This window comes from Nanorana parkeri, unplaced genomic scaffold (assembly GCF_000935625.1).
Source record: "Nanorana parkeri isolate BGI_ZX_2015 unplaced genomic scaffold, ASM93562v1 scaffold2372, whole genome shotgun sequence".
Classification (NCBI taxonomy): domain Eukaryota; kingdom Metazoa; phylum Chordata; class Amphibia; order Anura; family Dicroglossidae; genus Nanorana; species Nanorana parkeri.
In genome coordinates, this window is record NW_017308640.1 from 149,569 (window position 1) to 164,541 (window position 14,973).

The window sequence follows — 14,973 nt, forward strand, 5'->3', positions numbered from 1 at the left end:
GGGGGGGGGGGGGTCAATGATTCAGAAAGCATTGAAACCAGTGGGTCAGGATAATGGGCAGGCAACAAGCATTTTCAGCTAGGACATCCCACATTTATCTCTCAGGAGAGGTTTACATTTTCCTTGGTCTACAGGTGACATTCATGCTGTAAGTGCGACATGTTTTCTCTAAAGTACTACCATGTCAGTGTACATAAATGGTCTCACTGATGGGATAAGGTACCACGATGTGTTATAGTCATCTGTTAAAATATTCAGTGTATTCAATATTTACCCTACAACTGTAAGTATTGTATAGATTTCTGTCTAGATCTTAATACAGAAACCACATAACTTATAATTATGTCTTTCAGGATGCACCAATCTCTGAAAAAGATGCACCGGGCCTTTTTCTTTCCTGGCTTGTAAAAAGGTAATTAAATCTATGTTTGCGGAAATTTGTTGTTAAGCTTTTTTCTTTACAGAACACCAAGAGCCAAAACACATTTGCTGTGTGTTGTGGTAATGTGTATATTAGTGCATTACAGTGCCATTCATTCTGAATATAAAAATCTAATATAGGAATTCATTCTGGATGGGACAATGTGCAGTGTAGGGCAGGTAACACCATACTGTGTGTGCAGGTGTGCACTGCATCAGGAAAAATGCTGCATGCCCAGTTTTTGGTCTGCTGAACAGTCCATCAGAATGAATTGGATGCCTTACTGCAATGCACATTAATGTACTACAGAACATGCTCAATGCACGAGAACAGACAAATTTGACAGCCAAGGCATATACAATGTATAAATACATATAATTCGTATAAATACTACATATACGTATAAATACTAAATTCTAAAAGGGGGTTATGCACAAAGCTGCCAATGGCAGCCGAGTGAATAACCCAGCCGAAGTGAAGTGAGCTATTTACTCACTGCCGTTCGGCCCCTATGTGAATAGGCAGAGAGTGAGTTGCTGGAGCTTCGGCTCAGCCGATCCAGATGAGTATTCACTACGGCTCAGTACAGCTGATTTCAGCCGTACATCGGCTGCACTTTGGTCAGCCGAACATGCTCTGCATGTTCGGCTGAGCCGAAGTGCAGAAGGGCTGCTGTTGCCCTTTTTATTCACATAGGGGCCGAACGGCAGTGAGTGAATAGCTGAATGCCGTTGAGCCGAATGCTATTCTGCTCGGTATCACGGTGGTACATTGACAGCTAGCTCCTCCCAACTGTTTCCTATTGTCTGGCGCGTGCTAGAGTCTTCTAGCAGGTCCCAGCCAATGAACAACTGGGCCGAGCTGGCCGTGATGTAATGGCCGGCTTCCCCGTTATTGTTTGATGACAGTTCAGTGTCTCCGGGTCATTTGGGGACGTTGACCTGTCATTACAACTGGGAGGAGCCAGCCGTGAGATCATGGCTGGCTCTGCCAAGCTGTCATTTTCGGGGCTTACGGCCGGCCTTCAGCTGGTCGCTCGCCCCGCTTCGGCTCAGTGAAGCCGAAGCATATGCCTTTCACTCGGCTGAGCCTCTCGGCCTATGTACGGGCTATAGCAAATAGCCCGTACAGCAGCCCTTCGGTAGATCCGAAGCTACGGCTGGTAGCTTTGGTTTCGGCCAAAGCTACGGCTGGATCCTTCGGCTCCTACGTGAATAACCCCCGTTTCTTTTTTTTTCCCACTTTGTAATTCAGCACTGACACCAGTAGAAAAGTCTGTACCAGCAGGGTGAAGGTAAAGACCACAATGCTTTGCGTGAAATCAGTGGTCCTCTCTGCTGCCTTGTCAAAATGGCAATGCTCATGAACTCTGCTAAGAGACTGAATTATAAATTAAAAACAAATTATATTTCTTTCAGTACATGTTTTCTTTAATGCTTTACATAGGACATGAATAGTAAGTCTGACCTAAAACAGGCATGGTGAAACACCACTATCCCTAAAGATTACAGGGCTCAAAACTAATATCTTGTTTAAGACGATCGGGTTAGTAGAATGTAGACTAAAAGCCCATTTTTATATTTCTCTTTTTAGAAAACCGGTATACTGCCACCCATTATTTGGTCGGTTTGATGTTGGAAATTTGGAATCCTATATAAAGTGTAATGATTACTTTAAGGAAAAGATACATATACCCAACTATCTCCAGTAACTGTCTGTGCAATGCGAAGGGAAGAAGAACACAAGCTAGAAGATTCCGTTCTTTCCTGCATTGCTGAAACAATTATAAATGAACATTTCACATTTTTTTTATAATTAAGTGAAATTTTATTATCAGTATTTTAAATGGTTTATAAATGTAAAATATATTATAGTTTGACGGCAACATTCCATAAAAAAGACTTCTCAGTCGATGAGATCTGTTTGTAGTCTGTTGCATTTGTCTGAAGCTTTTTCATTACTGTTTTCCATTTTTGCAATCCTGGATCCAAACTGCATTGCTCTTTTTGGCAGGACTGAGGAGCTACTGAGCCCTAAACTCACAGCTGTCATCCGCAAAATTAATTTTTCACCAAGTCCTCTGGGCAAAGTTAAATCTACTTTCTCGGAGATTGGCAGAGAGTTCAAGAATGAGACCACATTTTCATCAAGAAATGGAAACCTAAAAATAATACAGAACCACAAAATGTTATTGTGAACTAGAAATACTGGTTAAAATAACAACAACTGTATAATACTAGATGTGAAAGGCAATATAGAACCGAAAGGCAGCAAAATCCTGTATATAAAATGGAACAGACAAATGGTTTTCTAATGACTGACATTCAGCTACAATTAATAAGCTATACTATTGACTTATATGTTGAGTTGACCAAGATCAACCAAACTGGAAAGAAACTGAATCCTGCATAAAAAGCTCTGTGCTAAGAATCAAGACAAAAATCTTTAAAGTATCGGTAATTAAAATTGGGTAAAGATTTTTCCCCCCCCCTCGAAGGCGAATAAAAGAATCTCAATTGTTTCATTATTATTATTATACAGGATTTATATAGCGCCAATAGTTTGCACAGCGCTTTCATGCTGAAAATGGATTTTAATGCAATATTAGCGAAGGCTCAGCTCATATAGGAGTACTGGATGTAAACATGCACTCAGCTCATTTATATGTTGAAGGTTCGATTCCATTTTTATCTGCTGGTTGGAGCAGCAATACAAGTTCTTGAGGTCTGCAATGCACCCCACTTTATAATGACAATTTAATTTTATAATGATATAGTAATAGCATGAATTGAATAGATGCATTGCTAAACGTGCATATCAAGCCATCCAGATTAGACCACAACTGCAGCGATTTTCAGGCTATGGATAGACTGAGGTCAGGCTTTCTATTGCGGTCTCTGGTTGGATTTAATTAATAAATACTCCAAATTGTGAATCCACTTGCAAGATTTTAAACGTCATCTGTGTTTAGGAGGGTTCTCTTCCTCATGTGGACGCCAACAGCCATTAGAGGTTTAAAACCTTCCTGACTGCTACAAAATGTGTTTATTGATATTTATTTCCCCATTGGGGGATTAGTCCATAATGTCTGTTTTACATATGTCATATAGACTGGAATAAAAAGTTCATTTATATCAAGTCCAATGAGAGCACCAAACATGACAGTCCGAAAGTCTAAAAACTTAAAAATGGAATAGGTTCACAAACGTCAATACAGAACAATGAGCACGTTTCAAGGGACTCCAAGACCTCTGCCCTTCTTCTGGACTAAAAGTAATGGGTTACTATGGCTTACCTTGCTTCTTTGCCATGGTCACCAATAACTCTGTCATCTCGTCCAAGATTTCTAGAGGAAATGCGTCCCAATTCCATACTCAGCTCTTCAAGAAGACCCTTGTACCCCAGCGTATTGAATCTAACTCTATGACGAGAGTAACCACCAAGCTGTTCATCTGCACCAATACCAGTCAGCACAACCTATAGTGTGGATGAAAGCAGATTAAGCAGCGCTGTATTGTTTTAACATACACTGGGTTGCCAATATGTCTCTAAAAGGTGCCCATACACCTGACGATTATCGTACGATAATCGCGGGGGATCCCGCGCTCTTACGCTAATCGTAAGGTTGATGGGCAGCGTGCGACCACATTTACTGTACGAGCAAAACAAATGGCAAACACACTCATCAATTTGTTACCAGCTTTACAGCAAGGTGCACATGGAAGGACTTTATACAGTACAACAGCAAAAACGTTTCCCAGCACACTCACCAGCCAGCATGCAAAAAAAGTCTCACTGCTAAGGTTAAAAACAGAGGTTTAGATGCACGTCTTCTGCAGAAAATGTGAAAGCCGCACCGCTGCGCCAAGGCACCTCCATATAGTGCAGTCCTAACTCTAAACTATGAGAGTCTCCGTCTGCCTACAGTGACACCTCTGGCCATCAGACTTTCTGGTCCCTGACCCTTCATGTGCCGATAGTCACAATCTCCCCTTCTCCAATCACAGAGCACCTTGTATTTAGTTAAAAGAAGTCTCAGCACCACACATTCGGCTCTTACTATACTGTACAGGGTGAATAAGATTGATAGTTCAACAGAAATCTGCAGCCACCACACAGCACATAATTTATTTGTACATGTCCAAATATTATTTTTGGCAGAAGTTCAGATTAAAACTTCCTCTGTCCACCAATGGATGAGAAAGAAAATAGCATTTTTGCCATAAAATCCTTTTCTAGGAGTCCATTAAGGGACACAGGCCCCTCCCTCTGTGTTTATGATCATACTGCTCGCTACAAAACTGAGGCATGCTTGTAGCAGGAGGATTATCCTGGGCTGGCCTACAGTTTTTTTTAAATTTGCCAGTGTTTAATCTCCTGTAGGTGGCAGTATAACCTAAGGTTTAAGACTCCTTGGGGGTGATTTACTAACCTAAACACACACACGCACCAGGTGCGTGTGCATTTTTACACAGCAAAACGTATTTATCAACCAAACACGAGCAACGTGTCACATTTTCACGCCGTTATGGGCCGTTTTTATGTATTTACGTACGTGCGTAAATACGTGCACATGATGCATATATAATGCTGCTTCACAGTTAAGACAAAAATGGTTAGCTCATGCATTTACATTCATCAACGCAAGCAACACAACGTAGAGCTAATTTATACATCACCTTGCAATTCATGCAGGGCTTTGCACAACACATCTGCTGGGTGTGTACACACTACAAAGGTGTCTAGATTCCACCAATAGATCATGCTGGGAGGGAACACACTACAGAGGTGTATACTTGTTCGTGGCGTGTTTATAAGGTTAGTAAATCAACCCCCCTGTGTCTCTCAATGGACTGCAAGAATAGGATTTTAAAGCAAGTACACCAGAGGTCCTCTTTAGGCCATTGCCTAGATCTGCAAAATGTCTAGAATAAAAATAAAACAGGTCTACATTGCATTTTAGTTCTGCATTAACACATTATTATTTTCAGGCTTTTAAAGGTTTTAGCCATATTCAGATTTAGGTCAATTGCTGAAGGCAGTTAAAGTCCAATTGAAGCCTTTTTTTTCTGTTTGCGTGGAGAGTGATTAGACCCCTGTCAAGTTTGTACTATTGTCTGTGTACCTTGTTAGGGAGATTCACTCTCTTTATTTGACCTGGTGACCTTTTTCATTGAAAGTGAAAGAGAATCCCATATTTTGGGTGGACACTCAAACAGGAACAGATAGGAGACCTTCCAATGTGGACACTAGTTCTGGTGACCTTGCTGACCACCAGGGATTTCCCCGCACTTTGGAGGGATAAACTTTCCATTCCTGTTGTGGATATTAGACAGGAAGAGAAATCTCCACAATGGGACACAGGAGGACAAAAAAAAAAAAGCAGACAGGGGTTATAAAATGTACTCTATCCAAAGCGAACAAAAAAAAGCTTTGGCTTCAGTTCCACTTTAAGTCCATATTCCAAGGGTCCATCAAACACTGCAGGAGATGTCTGATGCAGGCGTTAATTACCTTAGAAGTGCTGGTGTAGGGTTTTAATTCTTCATCAGTACGCAGTGTACCTATTCCTCTAGAAGCGAACCAAACAGCACAGCCAATGCTATCATCAAGTACCGTGTTTAGAGGATAGACCAACTGCGATATGTACTGTTGCCTCATTTGCTTAAGTTCCCCCAGAGTGACATTAATTTCTACAAAATTCCATATTCTTGTTAGACTCAATGCTTTAAGTTCCTCCAAACCAGATCTGCCCGTCATTCGATCAGGAACATTAAAGGGATCTGCCGGCAAGGCATCAGGATTAGAATTATTCCCTGTTAATGGAGAACCTGGAATCTTCCTGTGGCTGCATTTTTTCAAGGGTGCCTTCTGCTGATTTGTGGCCCTCATCATGAAAGCTACATTCAAAAGGTCAATGGGTTCCTCAGGTGGAACATGACGATCTGCAAGTGCAGCCAAAATCATAGAGTCAATGCCACCAGAAAACAGTATTGCAACATTTGCTTTCCTTTCATGTGCTGGAGACGATGACTCGTGCAAGCGTGGGAGATTCAGAACCCGTTTCAGAACCGCTTCACTTAAAACATTTACAAATGACTGAATATTTTTCTTGTACTCTTCAGAAATCAGCAATTTGAGTTCTTCCAAACTTACTTTCTTCTGTTCTGGTAATGATTCTGGAACGTTTGTGTTCAGTGGAGAAACGGGCACGAGGAGTCTATCACTTCCAACATTTAGTTGAGTTACACATTTTGGGAGGGTGTTTAAAATCCATTTGTGTTCTTCATGGTGTACTGTTTCCCCTGAAAGCTCCAATTCTGAAACCCATGGAAACCATGTCAGTGATATAGACTTTAACAGCGCACAGGTACTCAGGTCACACCTGAAAATCCCAGATGCTGGCACTTCCTGCCAATCATCTGTATCAGCCGGGGATTCTGCCACAGACGTCAGACTCAAGACTTCTTTTAGATTGTCACTACATTTCCACAAAAGACTTCGCCGACCAAAAAAGTCTCTTCCAAACCAGAGGCTGTGATTTTTGCTTTGATAGTAAATAAAAGCCCAAGGTCCTTGCACCTTGGAAAAAACTGACAATAGGTCATGTTCATTATCACAAGAGGTTAAATGCTGGAACATTACAGAGGTATCATTAGCTGCAGACAAAACTTCAATTCCTCCGAATACTTCCCCGTTCCAAAGAAAAACATTGCCATTGTCATCATGTATAGGCTGCGGAGTCAGCTCTCCTCTTAAATGAAGTACATGCCCAGAGAAGATACAACTGTAATTGAGGGCAGGATCACTTCTAATCAGCTGCTGGCTCCTGTCAGGACCTCTTCGTCTTAGATTCTTGTTGTCTTGATGAAGGTTTGTGTCCACAGACGCACATAAACTGACAGTACAACATATCCCACACATCTTGGCAGGCACAAGGTTTTACTTCTTGTCTTGTAACTTTTCAGAGTTCTCAAGAATCTGATATGTATGTTCCAGGTCAGCCAGTGTTTCTGTAAGAATAAAACGGCAAACATTTCTAGGTTATTGATTTTCTACTTCTGAACCATCGTTGCTAAATAGTTTTTAAAGGTTTGGGCTCCAGGACCGGATTATTCTACAAAAACCATTGGACAAAATGTGAATGTAACTTAAAGTAAAGTACACCTGCATCTCATGCTTATGAGTTGATCGTGATCTTATTTATTACAGGTATTTATATAGTGCCGACAATTTTTACGCAGCGCTTTACATAGTTGTTCATTCACATCAGTCCCTACCCTCAAGGAGCTTACAATCTATGGTCCCTATCTCACATGCATACATTGAGGGCCAACTTAGAGAGGAGCCAATTAACCTACCAGCATGTCTTTGGAGTGTGGGAGGAAACCGGAGTACCTGGTGGAATCCCACGCAAGCACAGGGAGAACATGCAAACTCCTTGCATGACCCTGGCCGGGATTCGAACCTGGGACCCCAGTGCTGCAAGGAAGAAGCACTAACCACTACGCCACTGTTACGACAATAAAAGTGCTCATACAAACATGGATGATGACAGCAGCAAATGTATAGATCACATATATAAACAAACAGTGTCTCATTATGACAAGACAGCTACCTGAAAGTCCTTACAGCGGGGACTGATAATTTCCACAAACCAGTAATAGTTCTGCTGCTTTTCCCCCAAAAGAAGTAGGCTCAGAAGGTCTAAGCAAAGATGTCATTCCAAAGAACTGCAAGTAGGAACCAGATTGTGCTGGTTGGCAGTGCAGGGTTGAAATGCATATGGCTGAGGTTAGCTTGGGGGCATTTACCTTTGTTCAGAATCCTTAGAACGAAGGTAAAAAGAGCCTCAATCTGATGGATTGCTTGGAAATATGAGAATGATGAGAACCAATAAAATAATTGGGAAGTTGTTATGTGGTTACTAGTGGCTACGATTCTCAGTTCTATAGGAGATGAGCCTTATATTTTCACCGGTGGCCCTGTGGACAAGGATTTAACCATTATAGATTAAATGGTCTCTATGCATGTACCAATCTCCTCATCGACGCTCTGCTGCCTTTCTATCCATCTTTAAATACAAACACAACAGAAAAAGAAAAAAAGAATGCCCATGTGAACAAGCACTAAACATGAAACACATCTGAACTCACTTTTGCATTCACTGAGTGTTTTCACCTTGTCTGCAACAAAGAAAATGTTGCTATTGGGCTGCTGTCTGTACACCTTCTGAAATACAAACAAAAACACATCATGCAAGTTTAAAGTATATGTGAATTAAATACAAAAAGTTTACACGTGCACCTATACATTGAGATGCCATACTTGAACAACCAATCTACTAAGTTTTAACTGGTGATTCTGCCAGTCACAGTATTGGATATCGGGCCTGCTTCTGTAGGGTGACAATGCTCACCCACTTCCTAACAATGCAACAGTAGCATTGTGAAAGGGCTCTGAATGTCACAGGATGGTAAAGCACAGCAGCCTCTCTGGGCTCATATTACCCTCTCCTAAAAGGAGGATGGGGCACACATTACATCGCCATTACCATCAATTCTTTCCTGGTCTAGCCACATATCTGGCCCCAGTTCTCTCCTCCATCTTCATATCTAGCCACCTTTCTGCCCCCACCGCTCTCCTCAGTCTTCATATCTAGCCACATTTCTGCCCCCACCGCTCTCCTCGGTCTTCATATCTAGCCACCTTTAAGCCCCCACCGCTCTCCTCAGTCTTCATATCTAGCCACATTTCTGCCCCCACTGCTCTCCACAGTCTTTATATCTAGCCACATTTCTGCCCCCACTGATCTCCTCCATCTTCATATCTAGCCACATTTCTGCCCCCACCGCTCTCCTCAGTCTTCATATCTAGCCACATTTCTGCCCCCACTGCTCTCCTCAGTCTTCATATCTAGCCACATTTCTGCCCCCACTGCTCTCAGTCTTTATACCTAGCCACAATTCCACACCCAATGCTTTCCTCCATCTCCAGACACGTTTCTGCCCCCACTATCTACATATCCAGCTACATTTATGCTTCCCATCTACATATGCAACAAAATGTATGTTCCTTGTTTACAGATGAATCAAAATGTATGCTCCCACTGCTATCTACAGATCCATCCACAATCCTGTAACCTCTGCTTTATTTTAACTCATTCTCAGGCCATATTTTTGCCCCTTTTCTTCCCCCCTCGCTCCTGGTTTGGCACTTTCTCCCCCACACTACATATAACAGCATCTCACAACCTTGAGTCCCCTTCCACACTGCTTGCCAACACTATCTGCATCTACTTAGTTGGAAAAGCATGGTGTGGATGAATATATATAAATGTATACCTGCTGAACCTTGGCTGTCATTTCATTCCAAAAATGAAACACTGGTACACAAAAGGTCCCCCGTCCACCCCCACATCCAGGCATTAGTGTACAAAATCCAAAATGTAGCAAATAATCCTGCAAACCGTTTTTAGTTTCAATGGCAGTCATTTATTGATGTATTGAAAAAACAGCTAAAAAGTACAGTCATCTAACGTGTTTGAGCTGCAAAGCAGCCTTAATCAAGCTATAATTATGGGCATTTTGTGGCGGAGATTCCTTAGCAGATTGTGTCCTTTATAGCCGTTTTCCAATGCATCAATTACTGGAACCATTGGAATTCGAAGCAGGATTATTTATTACATACAAAGCACTGTGTGACTGCTATAACCAAGCTTGGATGTGGTTGGATGTGCACAACCAGAGTGCATGAAGAAGTGTCAATGGATTGACCCATGCCAAACTTGGGGGTTCAATGTGGCAGCTGCAGACAAATGTCTACATATGTCACAATGCTGGGACAAAATAGCTGAGCTGTAGGACCCCCCCCCCCCCCCCCCCCCCAAGATCAGTTCTCATCACGGGGGGCTTTTTCTAATATCTTTTGTGACCTGATGGCTGGGATTTGTCAAGCCATAACATTAATTAGTTATTAGAAAATCATATCTACACCATCCAACCCTTTCATCAACCTGTGAAATTACACATCACCTTTATTATCTCCCCTGTAGAAACAAAAATAATGCCAAAACTGGGGAAGTCCTTCTGTACCAAAAATTATACTATTTAATCTAAAATATTCCTTTATAGCAACTCTGTACTATCACACAAGCACAAGCACAGCCCTTCTAAATATGTGTGACTGACAAATCTTATAAACAGTATTGTGACATAACAGTTACAACTGTATAGTATAAAAGTGTAAGTGAATCATACATCTCTACACAACGTCCTCCGGGTATGAACACCACTTTTCCCTACAATGAAATCCATCCATTTTCGCAAGTGTGTTTTTTCACCACTGTGCTCCCTCTTTTCTCAGTGAACTCACCACAATTTGTGTCACCCAGTAAATGTACAGTTTAAGATAGTCTTTGTCTACAATGTGTATTGTTACTTGAATCTTGGTGAGCTTTGTGTATTTCTTCTAGATCGGTGCAGTAATCCAGTGTGAAGCTTTTCCTTTACAGGAGCTTCCTGTAACAAACACCAGTCACCACTGCTCTCTCTCCATGTGCAGGGTGTCTGGTCTTGTATCGGCCCCTCTTCTGTCGTTTCTGCAGGCAGCCTGTAGTGGGGGGACCTGATAGGCCACCCTCCACAGCTCTGTTTTTTGCACAAGCTATGTACAGCACAGTGATGATGTCAAAGCTGCTTTTACAAGATGATAATGGGGTTTGTAAAGGCGTTTGGTACACACAAGTGAATTTATATCCTGTGGCAATTGAGGACATTGATGATATTTGTCCCTGGAGTTCAGCCTTAAAAGGAGAACTATGGGGTTAGGGCTTTTCCCCATACTTCTCCTAAGGGTAACGGGAGGACACAAACTAGCATCCTCCCGTCACCCAAAGCTCAGTATACCGCGAGCTACAGCTTGCGGTATACTGAGACGCCGCAGCCGGTACGGATCCCGACATTTATGTCTGGATCCGTCCAGCTGTGTGACAGCTGGCTCTGCCTATCTAGAGGCAGAGCCAGCTGTACCCGCCCCCTCCCCTGTCCGTTTTGCCAGTCAGCGCTGGAGGATCGGACAGGGGAGGGGGAATCCAGTTCCTCCCCTGTCACGGGTCTCTGCCGGCTAAGGACCGAGAAGTGAGCGAGGGCCGGTATGTGTTCGCTCACTTCCCGATCTACTGAGCCGACCTGTGACAGTTTAATTGTCACAGGTCGGCTCAGATTATGAGGCTGAGTGAAAAGCACTCACCTCATAGTTCTCCTTTAACCAGAAAGGAGTAGAGACGACTCCTGTTAATAACAGTGACAGCATTCTGTTTTATCTGATCGCAGTCAGGTAAAAGTTTAAAATGAAGGATGGATTTACTTTAACAGCCATCCAGACGTAAACTTGACTTTATGTGATTTTGGAACAACAAACAATAACATGTTGCTGATTTAATAGACTATTCAACCTCCAAGTTCATTTTCATCCATAAAGTCGATTATGTCTGCGCACTGACCTGTGATGGGAGCTGACAGTTTGAAGAAGAAGGACTAAAGAAGACAAAAGTGTACATTTTCACAAGCTTACCCGATCTTTCTTCAGGTTGGTGAGTTCATCAATTACAACCTTCTGCTCTCTAAACTGAACAAGAAAAAACAGGAACGGTATTAGTAGCAAGTATTGCCATTAACCCAGTTAATAAACCCAGCTAACCAGTGTCACAGTGCGAATGGAGGAATCTCCCTAGCCCTCGTTACTATTGAATTCTGACACTGGTGGGTGTGCAACTGTCAGAATACCTGAACAGAGACTGCAGCCACTGTTTTGTTTTTTTAATTCTTTTTATTGATTTTGCCATATACAAAAAAAAAAAATCAAACCATTAAAACCGAGACAACACAATTCACATTAAGACATGCACAATACCACAAGTAAAACCACGACCAAACAAGCGCATTAGAGAAACATGACAGCTCGGCATCACAAAAGATACTTCAGTAGACCAGTATCTGTAATTCAGCCATACCACTCCGTCCAGATGGCAACCAGGCAGGAGGATACGCTGATAAAAGCCCAGGTCCGAGTCCATCCATGGAGTCCATTCTTTGTCAGTCCTAGTTGGTTTGCCCCTGCTTGCATATGTAGCCTTGTAAAGAGGAATTTATCAAGGACTTCCAAAGCTCCAACATTTGGCGCCGTAGGTCTCTTTCACTGCAGAATGAGAAGCTTTCTGGCATAAAAAAACAGCAGGGTTAAAGGAGAACTATCGGGTCAGTGCTTTTCCCCATAGTTCTCCCCAGGGTCACGGGAGGACACAAACTAGCGTCCCCCCGTGACCCAACGCTCAGTATACCGCGAGCTACAGCCGGGATGGATCCCGACATTACTGTCTGGATCCACCCAGCTGCGTGATTGACAGCTGGCTCTGCATATCTAGAGGCAGAGCCAGCTGTGCCCACCCCTTCCCCCGTCCGTTCCGCCAGTCAGCGCTGGAGGATCGAACAGGGGAGGGGGGGAAATGCCTGCAGGGAGCCATGAGTGACAGTCGCGGCTCTCTGCAGGGATAGATCGAGAGGTGAGCGAACGCCTGTATGTGTTCGCTCACTTCCCGATCTATTGAGCCGACCTGTGACAGTTTCATTGTCACAGGTCGGCTAGAACTATGAGGCTGAGTGATTTTCGCTCACCTCATAGTTCTCCTTTAAAGAGTCCTAGATGCCACATTGCGGGTCAAGGTGTCCACTAGGCCCAGACGACAAATCTTTACACCCGGTCGAATGGAATGCAGTCACTGTTTGACCGAGAATTATCAGCCTGGCTTCTGCAACAAAATTCAATTGAAAAAAAGAACAGAGGGGTCCCATACACTGCTTGATTTTCAGCCAAGTCAGCAGGAAATCCGAGCGAGTATGGCCAGCTCTAGGTAAATGGAAGTATGCTGTATTTGCTGGCTTTTTATACCCGACTAAAGACCCAGCACAGAACTGTTAAAGCAGAACGTCAGTTAAACATGTTATTAACCCTTGCAGTAGGGTAACCTCTGCACAGCAAGTACTCATTTTTGCCTAGGGTCAAAAACAAAAAACAGTTTGTCACCTGATCCTATGAGCCGGCTTGCTCTTAGGCTGGTCCCTGGAGCCCGTCTCCCCCTCCGATGCAGTGATCTAAGGCCCCGAGTCATCACATTCTATACACAGTGTATGGGACGTGAGGACGCAAAGGGGCATAACATTACTGCAGCAGAGGGGTAGAAGTAGGAGGGAGCGCCGAGGATCAGGTAGGTATAACTTTGTTATTTTTGACCTCAGGCAAAAACAAGCACTTAACCCCTGCAGTGCTTGAGATTTTTTTTAAACCAGAGTTTTTCTTTAAAATTCCACCTCCTGATCTGCTGACCCCCCCCATACTGCAGCTTTTTTGATTTCCTTTCCTCCCAGTGCTGTGACATTGTTTTTCTCCCCTTCCCAGGGCTGTGGCCCCCAATTTGTTATTCAGAATAAAACTACCTGTTTCCATTTACAAATAAAGAAAGACCTCACAGAGGAAAGCTAAAATGTTAACTTGCTTGGCATTATTTACACAGAATTCACCAAACGCACACACAGATTTATGCGAGGAAAATGTATAAGTTGCCCAAATCCCTGACTCTTCCTTCTGTTTCCTTGCTCAGGAACGTTGAATGGTAAAAGTCCCTTTGGGGCAGACTATCAGGGGCAGCTGTCATGTAAAAGAGAACCCTGGACAAAACGTGAGTTTGAGCCTTGGACAGAGAGATAAAGACTTAAAAACTCCATCAGGTTTTTATCGCAGTGTGTGCTCTGCTTGGAGAGATTCCCTCCCACATCCTGTCCCAGTGACACAACAGGAAGTGAGGACAATCATCCCCATTGCAATATAAATTTGAAAAATTTGAAAAACAATAAGATCGTGATAAAACTACACTCACATTGCAGCATCTGATTGAGGATACAGTAAAATACGTGTCATGCTACAATTTATCAATTACTTATGTGAGGCAAAACGAGAAGAGCTCATGTGTCAGCTGATTCTGTCCACAGAAAAGAGTAGTTCAAGTGCTACCAGGACAACAGAGCACATTGACAGAGCTCACCTTGGTATAGAAATCCTCCTTCTGCTTGTCAGTCCAGCCTCTGCAATCCTCCCCCGCAACAATGTCTGACATGTTCACACAGACTACAGGAGCCGATGACCGCTAGAATACCATGTGCCTGTACATGAGTACTGGGTAGCAGCTAATTCCCATCCGGCAGATTGCCCTGTGCCGTCACAGGAAACATGTGACCAGGAAGCAGGAATTAGTGGGCGGCAAACTCTAATGAATAGGAGCTGCTACACAGTAATCGAGAGGCTGCCTTCAGATCACACGTTTTTTCCTGTAGGTCTCCCTCTCTTACCTCTCACTCCATCTTCTTTTACATTATACCCTCTCTGTGCCTTTCTCTGTATATCTGTCTGTATACCTATTTAGCGCGGCTGATTTCGCGAAATTAATCTTAAAATTTTACAAAGCGCCATAGAGGGTCAGCTCTTCCATCAGTACCGGG

The 14,973-nt window shown here is 43.0% G+C and overlaps 2 protein-coding genes across 5 annotated transcripts in view; one reads left to right on the plus strand and one right to left on the minus strand.

Annotated features, from left to right (window-relative positions):
• Nucleotides 1-2,163, plus strand: part of LOC108801531 (glucose-1-phosphate thymidylyltransferase-like) — a 23,505-nt gene extending 21,342 nt beyond the window's left edge. For both annotated transcript variants that reach the window (XM_018573420.1, XM_018573421.1), the window contains 2 exons: nt 354-412; nt 2,015-2,163. In XM_018573420.1, the coding sequence (XP_018428922.1) occupies nt 354-412; nt 2,015-2,132 (177 nt within the window). In that variant the 3' untranslated portion in view covers nt 2,133-2,163. The remainder of the gene's footprint in view (nt 1-353; nt 413-2,014) is intronic.
• ASNSD1 (asparagine synthetase domain containing 1) overlaps nt 1-14,647 on the minus strand; it is a 14,709-nt gene extending 62 nt beyond the window's left edge. Inside the window, exons 1-6 of one of the 3 annotated variants that reach the window (XM_018573416.1) lie at nt 14,520-14,647; nt 11,996-12,049; nt 8,578-8,653; nt 5,936-7,434; nt 3,717-3,898; nt 2,279-2,582 (exon numbers count right to left, since the gene is read on the minus strand). In XM_018573416.1, the coding sequence (XP_018428918.1) occupies nt 2,327-2,582; nt 3,717-3,898; nt 5,936-7,345 (1,848 nt within the window). In that variant the 5' untranslated portion in view covers nt 7,346-7,434; nt 8,578-8,653; nt 11,996-12,049; nt 14,520-14,647 and the 3' untranslated portion in view covers nt 2,279-2,326. Of the gene's footprint in view, nt 1-2,278; nt 2,583-3,716; nt 3,899-5,935; nt 7,435-8,577; nt 8,654-11,995; nt 12,050-14,519 lie in introns of those variants that run through there. The other 2 variants (XM_018573417.1, XM_018573418.1) reach the window with 2 other exon arrangements.
• Nucleotides 14,648-14,973: the final 326 nt, after the last annotated feature.